Here is a 15,551-nt window from a genome sequence, read left to right as displayed (position 1 = left end):
TTTTTCCAGCTTTGTTTCCAACAAACCTGCACTTAGGAGTTCTCCCATGGGGGTGGTAAGGAAGGATTAAGGGATCAGAGGCAGGAGCCATGAATGATTTCCCAGTAGACAGAGAGACTCTCAATTGCATCACGACCTGCTCCATCCTGGGCTGGGCCCATGGCTCTGCGGAGAATCATCTCCAAAAGGACAGGGCACCCTGTGCAGAAAAAGGAGCCCTTGACAATGCAGCTTGGAGCCATTCATCGAAAGGGGCAAACGTAGCGACACAGGATGGTGACCAGGCCTAGAGAAGCAATCTCCTGCAGAGAGGCAGGCAGTCCACGCCCAGTTCCTTTCTACTCATGGTCACCTTCCTCCCCATCCCCTATGTCCAGTCTGTTCTCCATGTCATCAAGCCCCGTAATCTGCTCTGTCCCCAGCCCCAAATTCCTTAGAGTCCTTAACTGTGCTCTCTTACGCCCATCTACCCACTCCAGGACTTTCAAACATCTCTTCACCTCTGACATGGTTCCAGTGTAAAATATCAGCCTGAATATCAAGATGTTTTAGGTTTTATTCTTATTTTCTCTCCCTGCCACCCAGCTTCTCCAGATACGTGGACGGTGCTACATCCAGTCTGTCATGGTGACACTGTCTTCTTTTATTTACAGTCAAAACAATTGTTCCTGCATTTAGAGAGATTGCTGAATGAACTATCTGGCTCATTTATTCATATCTGGCCCAAAGTCTGGTTTAGTATTATTCCCACTCTCCGGCCTCCGTGTCTGTGCCAGCCTGATTCTGCTCCTGGACATTTTTACCCTCAGAAGCTGGGGTCCTTGCTTGAGGGCCCTGAGTTTAATTCTTAATTCCTGTTTTTGATTCCTTTTCTCTTCTTTTCTTTTCTAAACAGCAGTTCCCCAGGGTACTCTTTGGGAAACAGCTCAGAGGGGAAGAATTTCCAGCTTCTGGAAGAAACATAGGACACGGTGACTGTGCCCACAGGCTGTGTGCCAGAAGAAGGAAAGCTGGGAACGTAAGTTGACTGATTTCTTGTCTAAAGAGAGAGGCTGGTGAGCAGCAGGAGAACAGGAACCTGAGGCCCAGTGGGAAGCCCACGCTGACACGTGTATGACAGTAGCAGGATGTCTCTGAACCCAAGTGACTGGCCTGAAAACTCATCACAGGACAATTTTCATCCATTCTCACTTTTCTCTATTAAGAAATAACTGCACCAAACACAATTCATTCCCAGGATTTAATTCACGGCTGTGGAATTTAAACACCAAAGTCTGGCTCAGTAAGAAAGAAGACCACAGAGCCACTGGTGGGGGAAGTCTAAACACCAGTGTTAGCTTTTGAGGAGACTTTACCTTATTAGTCAAGACTCCCAGGAACCAATATGGGACAAATTTTAGATATTTAAAGGCAAAAAGATGCAAGCTTCCTATGTGGTTAAATTTCTTCTAATTTTTAAAAAGAAAATTTATTTATTTGAGAGAGAGAGACCGAGGGGAGGGGCAGAAGGGGGAGGGAGAGGGAGGGAGGGAGGGAGAGAGAATCTCAAGCAGACTCTATGCTCAGTGTAGAGCCTGACATGGGGCTCGATCTCATGACTCTGAAATCATGACCTGGGCCAAAACAAGCTGTCAGACGCTAAACAAACTGAGCCCAGGTGCCCCTCTCTTAATTTTGTATAATAGTTACAGTTGACCCAGGGCAATGTTTTAAGGAAATAGTACCATCTCAATAAAAAGAGTACTACTGGGGATAATGCAGGATACTTCTACAAAAGCACCTCCACATCCCTGCCATCCTGACAGTGACCCCCACTTTAAGTGGAGAAGAGGGCACACTAAGAGCCCCCCAATATCAGTACAAGGGAAGATCCATGATTAAATTGCAAATGCTGGGATTCCTACTCCAGTAGTGCTTCTCTTGACCAATTCTAGCTCTCAAACACCTGACATTGTAGGAGGTGAGAATCCTTGAGTACCACCTAATGTTCTCTAATTCTTAGTGACTGACTGTGCTACTGTGATAACATATCAGAAGACACAGATATTTTGTCTTTGTCCTGTTCCTGACGCAAACTTGGAAAGCCCTTGTAACTTCCTGAATGACAACAGCATCTTTTGTCATGACCTTTGGCCTTAGTCCTTGGTTCTTGACACAAGAACATTCAAAACCTTCCTAATCTCCAGAATGTAGGGCGTTGTACGCTAATGACAGGTCTGCCTTCTCCCTCCCCTGGGGGTAGCTTCAGAGTGGGGGCTGGTCATCAGAAAGACCAGAGTGTGAATAAAGAGCTAAACTTACAGCCCCATTCCCAACTCCAGGGAGAGGATGGGGCTGGAGATTGAGTTAATCACCAGTGGCCAGTGATTTAATCTATCATACCTACATAATGGAACTCCCATAAAAACAAACAAACAAACAAACAAACAAACCAGGGTTTAGACAACGACTGGTTTAGACAGATGATGGGTTGCTAAATGCATCCAAGGGGCCAGGAAGATCATGTGTCTCAAACGTTCCAGGGATAGAAGCTCAAAGTCCTGTGTTCACAATGCTTTGGGACCTCACCCTATATGCCTCTTCATCTGGCTGTTCATTTATATCTTTCATAATTAATTGGTAATAGTAAGTAAAGTGTTTCCCTAAGTTCTGTGAGCCATTCTAGCAAGTTGTCAAACCTGAGACGGGGTTGTGGGAACCTCTGAATTATAGCTGGCAGGTCAGGAGTATGCATGCCCTGGAGCTGTGACTGGCCTCTGAAGTTGGGGTGTCTTGAGAGGCTCAGCCCTTAACCTGGTGGGGGTCTGTACTAATTCTGGGTAGTGTCAGAGTTGAACTAAATTGCAGGACACCCAGAACTGATATCCACAGAGAACTGGAAAATTGCTTGGTGTGAAAAACCCACATATTTGGCATCAGAAGTGTTTTGTGAGTAGTAACAGATCATAGGAGCTACATTATGTTCTCAATCCCTGGATTTACCATGAAGCCAAAACTCTCTGCTGATTACATTTGAATAAAAGGGTTCAATGTGATGACTTGCCTATGAAAAGCAGTAAGTGCCCATTCATCTGCAGTAACAGTAGTCTTTTACAAATTTATCAACCACCTAATCATTTACAGAGCATATACAATTTGCTAGAAACTAAGCTGGGCTCTGGGTTATAATAGTTACAACTTTCTCTGCTCTATGAGACACTAATCCATGTTTATGTGGGTTGTTAGGCCATTTCTCCATGAAAACTACTCTTCTTTCTGTTCTTGGAATGCTTGAAGTACTCCAAGATTATGGGGACTGACACAGAGAATTACTGAAGCCAAGCATGATCGATCACCCTCATACTGCATCCAGAGAGGCCCATTCCTCATCCACCCTGGGACTCAGGGAAAGTATGAGATGAAAGTTGTTCTGGAATCATCACCAGAACTTTCTGCACTCTCTTGACATGACAAGTTCAAGCTTCCACTTCACCGGGTAGTGTCAAAACATGCTTATGGAGAAATGCTGGATCATGCATTGAACCAGTTAGCAAAACAGAAGATGAGTTCCCGAGGAGAAATCATTGTCTTCATACAGTTACCAACAGGGACAGCGCCACCCAGAAAGATCTGCTTGAAAATGCCCTCACATATTCCTTGAGGGAATTTTTCTTGGACAATCACTTACAAAGTCTTTTCTTAAAGGTTATTCTAAGCTGAAAGTATTAGCAAGCATCCCAGCATGATTAATAGAAGGAAAGGAAGCCACTTCTAAAGGGATAAAATATAACTACAGTGTAAGTCAGCAGAATGGTCAAGTAAATCCTGATGCCTCTGCTTATCATGGGGCTGTATTAAAAAGAAATTAACTCTAGAGGTCAAGATAATACTGTGGCATAGGGAGAGAATTATTGCTCTCCCCCCGAAGACTTTTCTCCCTGAGGCAACGCAGCACATACCCTAGATTAAACTTTCATCAGCAGATCTTGGAATTCCATCAATCTTTCATTACAGTCTGGCCCGGAGAACCCTCTGACTAGATGTCATTGGGAAGCTCTCCATCCTCCATACAGAGACCCTCCAATAATTACTCCTAGGGAAAGAAACCATGACAAAGGGAAAATGGAGATAACTTTCAGATTAGCTTAAAAACAAGAGGCCCAGTATCTCTAAATCCCTGTCACCTAAGACAGAACGGCCCTTTATCACTGACAATTGCTACCAGCTGAGAAAGGAAGTCAGTTGGGCTGGTGGCTCCGAAGAAGGGACTCAATGAAGCTAGTTCTGCACTTCTGCGAGTGCTGGAAAAACTGCCAAGCGGAGTCAGAGCGGATGCAATGGGATGAAGGAGCTTTTCTAGGGTGATGCTCACAGAAATGGGGCACGAAGTAAGGAGCATGTCTCTTCTTTCTGCTCCAGCCTTGCAGTCTCCCAGTCAGAGGTAGACAGCCAGGCAGCGACCTAGACAAGCACAGATGTGTTCTGGGCCTCAGAAAGCAGAGCCACCCACCAAGGGCGGGTTTGGAGCTGAGAGACAGCAGAGTAAGAGCCGGCTCAGGAAGCAGCAGGCCATGGGCTCAGAAGGCTGAGGGGATTCAGTCTTCAGACCCCATCAGAATGCTGCCTGTGTCACCTCTTTTTTAGTGGTAGCTGAGCTAGCTCCATATCCCAGAGTCCCTTGCAGCTGTGTGTGGTCAATGGGGTGTGAATGGCATGGGAACATATGTGAGGTATGCAAGGTCCAGGTCATCTTTCAGTTTAGAGACAGGTCCCCTGGCCCGGTCTGCTGAGGACGACACTGGAAGGATGGTACAGCAACAGCCTAGAAGAAGCCTGAGCCCGCGTGGCACAGAGCTGTGCCGTGAGACGGTACTGCTCATTGTAGACTGCTACAGGAGAATGTGTCTCTAGTGTTTCAGACAGTGGACTTTAGAACACCTGGTGCAGTGGTCCAGCCATATCCTGTTTAATACACACCAGTTTAGCTTTAGGAACAGTAGCAGGACTGGGCAATGCTTATGGGTACCCCAAAGAATGCTGGTAGAACTGAGTGCAGGTCACAAAGGAGAGACAGTCAAAAAGGACATTGCCTTCCTTACAACAACCTCCTACAGCAGCCACAAAGACCACTCCAACGCTCTTTCTCTAAAGGGAAGGAGGGCACCCTGGGTCCCTTATAGCCGGGTCTCTGATCTACTTTTTCTAAGCATCCATCTGAAGATGTAAAAAACATTCCTAGCTCAAAGCCATACAAAAAGAGGTCTCAGGGCCATAGTTTGCTTTCGATTCACAACTGTGGTCTTATCTCCTCAATGAAGAAGCCAGGTCTTTAAGGACAGGGACCAGGCCATAGAGTTCAAGAGTCTCCCTGCTGACCTCCAGTCATGTTAGGCCATCTGTCACCTTTTGTCAGGATTAACAGGGGAGCCTCCTATTCAGACAGATGAAAATCTCAGGAGTCTAATCTTTGCCCTGTCAGAACCAGAAGGCTCACCTAAGGTAAGTCCCACCCTCCATCCTTAGTTTTCTAATCTCTAAAGAGGTTGGAAGACATTGGTATTAAACTGCCTTTTTGATGTAAAAGTCTGTGAGTCAAAGTTTTATCTATGCTAATTAATTAACCCCAGCTTTACTCAGGACCCTCCCTGTATCCCCATCCTACCTCCAGAATGAAGCAGTGTTTTCAAAAGAAATCAAAAGACAACAATGGCATGAAAACAAGAGCCTAGACCTATGTGTAACAATAGTCTTCTAAAACAACTTAATCAGGGTCTTGGTGGCCAAGACCAGGACTTAGGACTCTCCTAAGAGATGACAATATGGAAAAAAAAAATTCAGTGTGCTTGAGACTCACTATATTTTTTAGATAAAGGGTCCCTGAGATTTCAGAGAGATTTTAGGCAGATAAAACAATTATGTTGAAGATAAACTCATTGGAAATTTATGAATAATCTATCACACCGTTTTTATTAGAAATTATTCATCAAAAACAGAAAAGAGATGTAGAAAACATTTTCTAGAAGGAGAAGTTTTGTGATAACTATAAGCATAAATAATATCACAGGAATGACAGTGAATCTGAGAAAGTACTTTTTATTTTTATTTTTATTTTTTTTAATTTTTTTTTTTCAATTTTCATTTATTTATGATAGAGAGAGAGAGAGAGAGAGGCAGAGACATAGGCAGAGGGAGAAGCAGGCTCCATGCACCGGGATGCCCAATGTGGGATTCGATCCCAGGTCTCCAGGATCGCGCCCTGGGCCAAAGGCAGGTGCCAAACCGCTGCGCCACCCAGGGATCCCGAGAAAGTACTTTTTAAAAAGCACTTGTGCCCAATGGCTGTGGTGCTTGCTATTAATTATGAAAGGATTTTATCTTCATTCTAGCAGGTCCAATAGGATCTCCATTTATTAAGTTATTTATTAAAGTTATTTATTAAAAGTAATTCCAACTTTTCTAAAAAACAAAGACAGTCAGCTAGTGTTGCTAATTTAAATGAATGAGTTTACTGACCAGAGCAGCGTTTTCCAAAGCGTATTCCACGTGACTGTCTCTCCATGAAGAAAAGGGTCTCAGTGAGCATTAGCATAGGAAAACCTCCAGGAGCGTCCAGGTTTTGTAAAAGGCCTGGTTGCACTTTGTCTGCACTTTCCAACTAACCCTAGAATCTTTTTTTTTTTTCCCCTCTTGAGGAAAGTGTATGAACATCTCACTTCATGAGGGCCTCATGGAACACTGCTGTGGGAGTCACTCGGGAAAATGCTACCTGTGGGATCTGAAACCCTCTGACTATACCATCCACCCACTTTCCTTTCTCACACGAAACAGAGAATCAGCAGATACTACTGCATGTTGGCAACATACATGGGGATCTGTGTGCCCAGATCCTTCCCAGAAGATGGGTCTGTATCTGCCGCAAGGAGTGGAGAGTTCCTGTTAAAAATCCCCTATGTTCAGAAATTACGTTTGCTTGTTCTGGATACCTCTATAAAGAAGAAGGAGAAAGCCGTTTCCCTGGGTCTGAATGATGATCGGCATGGGCTCCCCAAACAGGCTCACGAAATCCTTCTACCCATCCTTGGAATGATAGCATGAAAGGCTCACAAGACAAGAGGTGGCACCCCAGTCGTCTGCCCCAGTCCCTGTGGGCAAAATGGCAGCTCTAAGGCCAAGAGCCATCTGTACCTGAGGACGCCCTCTTTCCCAAGGTGGGAGGAGGCAGGGCAGGTCTATATGGGCACCCCAGTGCTGCCTTAGATTGGAAATATAAGGCTTCTGAAACTCCTTTCACTGATCTCCATGTCTGGGCACCTTGCCATTGATCACTCTGTGATCAAAAGGAACCCAGGTACAGAAGAGCCAAGAGAGAGGAGGTAGCTCAGTCTTTGCTGGGCAATAATGCAAATGTGCTCTAAGAAACACCACAGTAAAGCCAGGGATGACCCTCAGGAGTAAGGCGGAAACTTCAGCCCAGTCCAGCAACAACCAACATCCCGTGGAGAACCAACGTCTCATGTGAGTGCAGCCCCTCACGCCGTCCATAAGAAGAGGTTTCTCTAAACCAACCTTGGGGATCAGTGTGGGGCATGATTGCCAGATCTCTTCCTCACCCAGAGGAAACTCTCTCCATAAGCAATTTCTTCATAACAAATCAAACCCACTTGAAAGCCTAAAGATGGTGCTAAACCCCAAATAACAATAAATTCTGAAATTACTTAGAGCCTCTGGTATACATACTATCCTCCTTCACTTGAACCACATCAAGAAATCCCCTCAGAGCCCTAGCAAACTAATACACTGCTCTGGTTTGATCTCCTGCGTGCACCTGACACCACTTACTGACAAGGAGATTGTTCCTGGGTTAGCAGGGAAGAAAGAAAATGGAGTCTCGGGAGCTCCTGCTTGCAAAGCACGGAGCAGAGGGTCAGGTACATGGTCAGTTGTCAATAAATGTATGGGACTGTTACTAGCATTCCATGAAAATGGTTATCTTGGTATTCACCAGAGGAGAACACACGGCCCTAGTTCCAAGGACTGTGCCTACTGAGGTATAATCAAATCAACAAGTCTTTGCTGGGCACCTACAGGGCTGGGCAGGGTACTAAGGGGCTGCATTCGTCCCACTGTCTTTTTCCTCACGTTTCATTAAACATATCTTTTTAGAACTCTGAGAGAGGGATCCCTGGGTGGTGCAGCGGTTTGGCGCCTGCCTTTGGCCCAGGGCACAATCCTAGAGACCCGGGATCGAGTCCCACGTCGGGCTCCCTGCATGGAGCCTGCTTCTCCCTCTGCCTGTGTCTCTGCCTCTCTCTCTCTCTCTGTGACTATCATAAATAAATAAAAATTAAAAAAAAAAAAAAGAACTCTGAGAGAGAGAAAAGGAGAGAGAGAGGGAGAGAGAAGAAATCCCCTAAGACGTTCCATTTTCTCAGTAACAAAAGTTACAAAGGAATGCAAAATGGGCTCATTTTTGCAAGCAAAATGAAACACTTTTATGTTTTATTCATGCAAAGTGAAAACCCCTTTCCTTTGCAGCATTACAAATTGAATTTGCTCTTGTAAATTGCTGTTAAAAGAAAAAAAAGTTAAAAAAAAAAAAAAAAGCAGGAATACAAAGGCCCTTTCTTCTAAGGAATGAAAACTCTGGGGACCAGTGGGGAGAAATAGAACCTTTCACTGGGAAACATAATTTATTATTATTATTATTATTTACTACTTCCAAAAGCAATCCAACTCAAGGGCCCCCCCAACCCACTGCAGGAGCTTGAGGTCCTGACAGCCAGCGTGGAACCCTGAGGGAATTTCTAAATTACACTTATCTGTTAACATTGAGCAAGAATAAGAAGTGGTTTCAAAAACTGGTTAACCCACCCCACTTTTCAAAAACATAGCCAAGGCAATGTAACTGAATTTATACTGCTATCACTGCGCGGCAGCGGGTCAGGGGGCTCTTCTTGCCTTGTAGGATAACTGAACTCAAGGTGTCTGGAACAGCCCCTCACCCCGTGTCAAATGATAAACTGTCCTTGAAACCTCCCTGACATCTGACCCCTCCCATATTCACCCTGTCATTGAAAGGAAGTCGTGTAATTCGTTGTATCTGCTAGCATATGTTCCCTTCATGAATCAAGACTGAATTCATTAGGCATTTGCCACGTCTCCATCACTGTGCCAGTTCTGATGCACACACAAAGGTACTTATATACACAAGCTCTGTAAAGGCCTCTCTTATGATCCCCATTTGACAGAGGAGAGAAACTGAGGCTCAGAGCTTGAATAACTCTGTCCCCTGGAGTTTCAGGTTTTTATTCTTCTTCTTCCGTGAACATGTGGCATTTGGCTTCCTTTTAAAAAACTGGGCAGGCTAAAAATGTCATCAATGAAATCTGCTCACAGCCTAACTTTAGGAAAACACAACCTCATCTATTTGTACATGTATCTAACGATCCTCGCCATGGCTCCTACCTTAAGAACAACCTCAGGGGGCATAAACCAGGGAAGGATTGAGCATCTTACACCCTTCCATTAAGGTTAAACGTTTTTAATGATGAACAAACATCATCAGGTATTTTCCCTGTAAAATTACTCAATTCATGTCAACTTATCAACTGCAGTCCACAGCTCTGCCAAGCAAGTGAATGGCAGGTGTGTACGCATAAATTATCACCCTCCCCTGCCCCCTCCCCCTCCCCCCTTCAGTGCACCTGGCCCAGCTGTCACCATTTAGCACTCTGGTACAAAAGCTCAAAGACACAACTGTGCTCCCAGGAAGGTTTATCCAGTCAGCAGTCAGAAGACACTTTGGTTTTCTCTTTTGCAGACAATTTTTCACGCCTGGTGATAGCAAAAATGCTAGTTCTGAGACTGAGGAGTGCATAGCCATTTTTTTTTTTTTCTGGCTCAGGACTTGGAACTGATTTAAAAGACTACCGAACCCACAAATGCCCAGCGTTGGTGGACAAAGGCTGGGGGATAAGCCAAGACAGAGTCCCTGAGAGAGGACCACGTGGCGCAATAAACCAGAATGCCCAGGAATGGAACCATAAGCTCAGCAGAGTCAGCTTTTTGTCATCTGGGATTTTCACCTTGCTTTAGTCCATTTTCAACAAAGCAATAACTAATCATCCTATACCCGATCCCTAAATGCTAGAAGATCCTCCGGTATTTTGAGAGTTGCCAAAGATGAACGATAATGTAAGAGTGAAACATTTAATGTAGCCCAATTACTAAGCAATAGTATCCAAGTATGATGTCTGAAATAAGTGCCACTTTATCGTTTAGAATAGATATGTATTTGAACTTCCTTATTTACAGTCATCCTGGAGAACTAACAACTCACAACACATCTAAGAAATACTTGCTGTAAATAACACATTTTCACTAGAATTTCAGAAAAGCATACAGTTCAATGGAATTCTGATGTGACCACGCATTTCAAATGTTAACAAAGTTAAGCCAACCACAAACCCCAGAAGCTCCCAATCACCATGATTCAATGATCTAAAGCTTGTGGTACAACCTCTCTCTTTGAGCAAGCCCACTAAGAAGGAAACACCACTAGGAGGGCTTCTGAAATGGCTGAGATCAACCCAGACTGCAGAGAAGAGGGAAAAATAAAGGGGCAGGGGTCCAGAGAGCCTGGGTGAGCTGGCAACTGGGATGAGGAAAATGAGCAGGGGGAGAAATACACAGAACTCAAAAACAGGATCCAGAGCTCACAGAACGTCTGACATACAGAAACCAGAAAGGGAAGTAGTGTGGAGGGTTTAGGAGGTAAGGAGAGAGATGTGGCTTTAATTTTTTACATTTTTCACATTTCTTACATTCCTAAGGATGTTCAGTAAAGGGTAACAACTGTGAGGCCATAGTTTTACCTCTGAAGGTAACACAGGGGCAGGTCCTAAAGTGACCCGTGGTGGCGCCACCCCAGGGTACTCACCGGCCATTGTCACGGCCCACGCCCCACACACGGATGCTGGCAATGGGCTGCGAGTGGAGCACGCTGCGGTCCATGGGGTCCACCAGGCTGAGCGTGTCATTCTCCAGGATCAGGTACATGTCCTTACCCTGCGATTCAATGAGAAAACATGCTATCTTTCTCAGGAAGCTGCACTTCATGATGTGTGTGGCTATCTAGGGACACTGTTTCAACCAACAAAAGAAGCCACCCTTTGGGACGTAATTTGTTTTCCTAAGAGAGCAACATCCTCTCTTGACTAAAATGTGCATAAATTTTTCATACTCCTCGCACACACCCAATTTTTCTCACCCTCTCAACATCCTCCTAAATGTGTCCCTCGCCTGCCTTCTAGTCAACTCCTATTTTTAATTATTTACAATTCTGAATCCTGACTCACTCTGAGAACAAAGACTATCACAGGAGCATCCCTGGAGAACCTGGTCTTTCACTAACATCATGTCCGTCATTCTTATAACTCGTCTCTCTCCGTCCCTTCCTCTCTACTTAGACCCTACCAGGCATGCTCCAGATGGCCTTCCAACGACCATGACCATCCCAACCCTTCTCAGTGTTTATAGCACTTCACATCTAGGTGATCTGGCTTACAAATAGCAGGTGCATTTGTGACATCTCTTGGTACCACAACAGCTAACATTCATAGGACCTGATCACATCTCAGATCATGAACTAAGGCCGGAAGAAAGGAGATACGTTCCTTAGTGCACGGCCAATGTTTAATAATTTCTCAAATTATGCCTGAAGAACTGCAAGGGGAATAAAGTTGAATAGTCTATGTTCTTGCTGCCAAAGAGCCAACATATGTGGGGAGACGGGAGCAACACAAGCAATGAGCAGCCTCAGTTTCCCTGTGATCTTTCCAATGTGCCCTGAGAGCTTGGTTTGTTATTATCTCCAATTAGCAGATAGGGAAACTGAGGCTTCACAGTTAGGCAACTTGCTCCAGGTCTGACCCAGAAGATGGGACACGTTTAGCCATACAGGCACTATCATAATACCAACACACAGGGTGACCTTAGCTTAGGCCAGCCACTTGGTGGTCTTCAGGAGAGGCAAGATTGCCGAGCCCCGGAGAGCTGGGAATGAGAGAGAGGGGTCCCAGGTCCTGCGGGTGCCAAGCAGTGATGTGCTTTGGGATAACTGACAGATGGCTGGTGCCTTGTCTGTTCTCTCTGCCCTTCCCCCAGGAATGAAGCACTGGTTGCAGCCTAAGAGATCTCCAGCCAGACCCGCTTGTAAGTGACCCCCAGTATAACTCCCACGTGGTCACTGCCACCCTACCTCTGTGCAGCTGCCTCACGGCAACCACCTTGCAGATGCTAACAGACTCTGAAGGCCTTTGTTTTAATGCTTTATGGGATGCCATCCATGGAGAGGCCTGATCCCCCCTCACTGAGGAGGATATTGCATTTCCTTTGAGCTAACTCAGCTTTGAAACCCCTGCTGGTCCTCCCCAGAGACTGTCTTCATTGGTTAACTCTACTGACCATTTTTGCATCGTTGGACAGAACCAATGACAACTCTCAGCTGGTAGTCTACAATGAGAATGGCTGGTTGAACCTGGAGTGTCACTGAATGAAAATACCCCGTGGCTTCTGCTGAGTCACTCAGCACACACACATCTTCCCAGGCACATCCTTTCGGTTTCCTCACCCACACACAGCAGCTCCTGACTGACCACTGTAAAATCTTGCTAATTGGTTTTTGTTACCAAAATAGTGATGCTTATGCAGCTGTCATCCAAGGATGAGACATTCATCTGACAGTCATGACTTTATTTTCCATTTGCCACTCAACAAACATTTAAGGAGTTGTGCCGTATGATGTAAGGCATGGCAAAAAGCTCATAACCCTAAGGATTAAGCTACACTTTATACACTCTGAACTAGAAACACTTCCTGAAGAATTTATTGTTCAGAAGCACACAGAATTGAGAAAAAAAATAGGAATGGCTTAGTGAGGCAAACTATGTGGGAAGACACAGCATATTTTCAGGCAGGCTGCCCCCTCATCTCTATCCCCATCCAAAGCTCTCTCTCCTGTAGGTATCCTGAGAATTGGAGATTCCTTTAGAATCTTACTAAGCTCTTCTAAGTACCTGGTGGCAAGTAGTCGGTGGTATTCATCAGTCATTCACACATTACTATAAATTATGCCAACCTTTCTTCTAGATCCTAGCTGAGATTTGTTCTTTTAGTGGAATGGCATTTTGGCTGAAGAAGAGGGATGGCAGGTAGGTAATCCAGTGGGAAAGACATGTCTGGGTATTTGGGTGGGAAGTGGGAAGTAATGCAGTGAAAGCATGGTAAAGGCAAATACCAAACAAATGTCCTTTTATGGAAGGGAGAAAATTCTTCCTTCTTTCTCCCCATGCTGGATATCTAAAAGTCCGGATGGCAATGCAGATCGGTCTTATTCTAAGGTATATAGACTCCTCCATGGGAAGCCCTGACATTCTGACAATGTTTCCAGGAGGTCCAAGCAAAAGAGACCCCATCAAAGAGTTGCCAATGTTCTGTATGAGCTGGGCATGGTTCGAGAGTAGTGGATTCATACAGCAAGCACTATGTCAAGACACTCCTGGGATCCCTGGGTGGCGTAGCGGTTTGGCGCCTGCCTTTGGCCCAGGGCGCGATCCTGGAGACCCGGGATCGAATCCCACGTCGGGCTCTCGGTGCATGGAGCCTGCTTCTCCCTCTGCCAGTGTCTCTGCCTCTCTCTCTCTCTCTGTGACTATCATAAATAAATTAAAAAAAAAAAAAAAAGGCACTCCCGATATACCCGTTCTACAGGTCTCAGAACATGGCAGGCATATGGCTTTTCCTGCTTGATATGATTTTTATACTAATTTGGTATTTTTACTTATTACTTTCCTTTCTGAAATGATGTCGACTGACAATCCAAAACAGAATTACTTTGTTCAAAGTGAGAAGTAACATCTAGGTATCCATTCTAAAAACTCAGGTAGAATATTGATTTTCAGATTATAAATAAAGCAGATTGTGTTATAACAGGATAATGTGTCAATTTTCAGACTACAGGGACACCACCACTTCTGTGTGTATGTGTAGGGGTCACATTCCCCTTTGAGAACATACTTTCAGAGAGCATCTCCTTTCCTTCTTATATAATGGTGTGTCCCTGTTTTGCATACGGGTTAGGGGTTTCTGGGCCCTAGCACCCATCCATACATCCCCTGGGACTTGGGGATACGTGGTCAGACCCTGTCATGTAGACACAGACAAATGTTCTCTCCCAGGGCCCAGTCCTCACTGGGATCTGGCAAAGCTAACAGATAAATCAAAGCGTACGTCATGCCCAGACTACCTGTCTTTGTGGGAAGATGCTCCTGATAAATGCCCTCAGTATCGCACCTCGCAGAGCCCTAGGGTTTCATGAAGCACAGCAGAGCAAAAGCAAGCCTGCCATCAATTATTTCCACATGTTACTCACCTCTCCCCAGATGCCGACTGTATCTCGGATGTCGTTTTTGCAGTAAGAAAGCTGCCTGATGCAGTTGTTGACAGCAACGCTGCTTTTACCAGGAGCGAGGTCTTCCTCTGCCATTTCTACCCATCCCAGAGAGCGCACAGCGAAACACTGGAAGACAAAGCACAGGGCATGAAAGCATGCATTGGTCACAGCCAATCTCCACCAATTTACCAAAATCCTCTGCAAGGAATGCCTAATGTATCTTCAATTACTACATAATGTCCAGTCACCAAATTCAGCAAATGCATCTTCTACTGCCGGAAAGTTCAATTGTGACTGCTTTTTGCTATTAAAAAAATGTAGTGATAAGTATCTTCTTGCCTACTTTTCTGTATGTGTGCGCAGATTTTTTTCTAGGAGTAGCTTACTACAGGTACAATTATAGGGCTAATGAGTATAAGGATTTTTAAGCTCCTTTATCTATGATAAGGCATTTTTCTTAAGCAGTAAGAAATGCAACACCCACGAGATCTGCTACTTTGTTAAACACCCAGAAAAAAACAATGGAAGAGAGAAAGAATTAAATATGCATTAGGCACTTGTTTCTTTTTTTTTTTTTAAAGATTTTATTTTATTTATTCATGAGAGACAGAGAGAGAGAGAGAGAGAGGTAGAGACACAGGCAGAGGGAGAAGCAGGCTCCATGTGGGGAGCCCGATGTGGGACTCGATCCCGGGTCTCCAGGATCACGCCCTGGGCTGAAGGCAAGCGCTAAACCGCTGAGCCACCCAGGGATCCCCTAGGCACTTGTTACTAATAATGATGAAGCAAAATGTATTCTCCAGTACCCAGAAATGAGAGAAAATGGGGGAAAATGTGCTTTCATGATAAACAGTCTCAGGTCCTACAGCAACTATACTTAGCACCAAATCCTGAAAACCTGCACAACACACGAGCTCGCGAGATACCTTAAAGCACACAATGCTCTTATTCTTTTATCCCTTTGAGATACTTTGAGATCACACTTCTTGTCTTCCTTTCTAAAGTTCAGTTATTCAATTGTCTCAAAATATAAAAAAGTATTATATCCATGTTGCAACAAGAAAATTCAAAGATCTATAAAAAGGAAACTCATGAGACATGTGAGGGCTAATTCAGCTAC

At 44.7% G+C, this 15,551-nt stretch overlaps 1 protein-coding gene across 12 annotated transcripts in view; it reads right to left on the bottom strand.

Moving 5' to 3' along the window:
- The window catches only part of APBB2 (amyloid beta precursor protein binding family B member 2), a 375,499-nt gene that overhangs the window by 59,906 nt on the left and 300,042 nt on the right, over positions 1–15,551 (bottom strand). For all 12 annotated transcript variants that reach the window (XM_049108653.1, XM_049108650.1, XM_025438365.3 and 9 more), the window contains 2 exons: positions 14,411–14,557; positions 10,919–11,046 (listed from right to left, as the gene is read on the bottom strand). In XM_049108653.1, coding sequence (XP_048964610.1) covers positions 10,919–11,046; positions 14,411–14,557 — 275 coding nt within the window. The remainder of the gene's footprint in view (positions 1–10,918; positions 11,047–14,410; positions 14,558–15,551) is intronic.

The sequence above is a fragment of the Canis lupus genome, chromosome 3, assembly GCF_003254725.2.
Source record: "Canis lupus dingo isolate Sandy chromosome 3, ASM325472v2, whole genome shotgun sequence".
Classification (NCBI taxonomy): Eukaryota; Metazoa; Chordata; class Mammalia; order Carnivora; family Canidae; genus Canis; species Canis lupus.
This window is presented reverse-complemented; position numbering and strand designations above follow the sequence as displayed.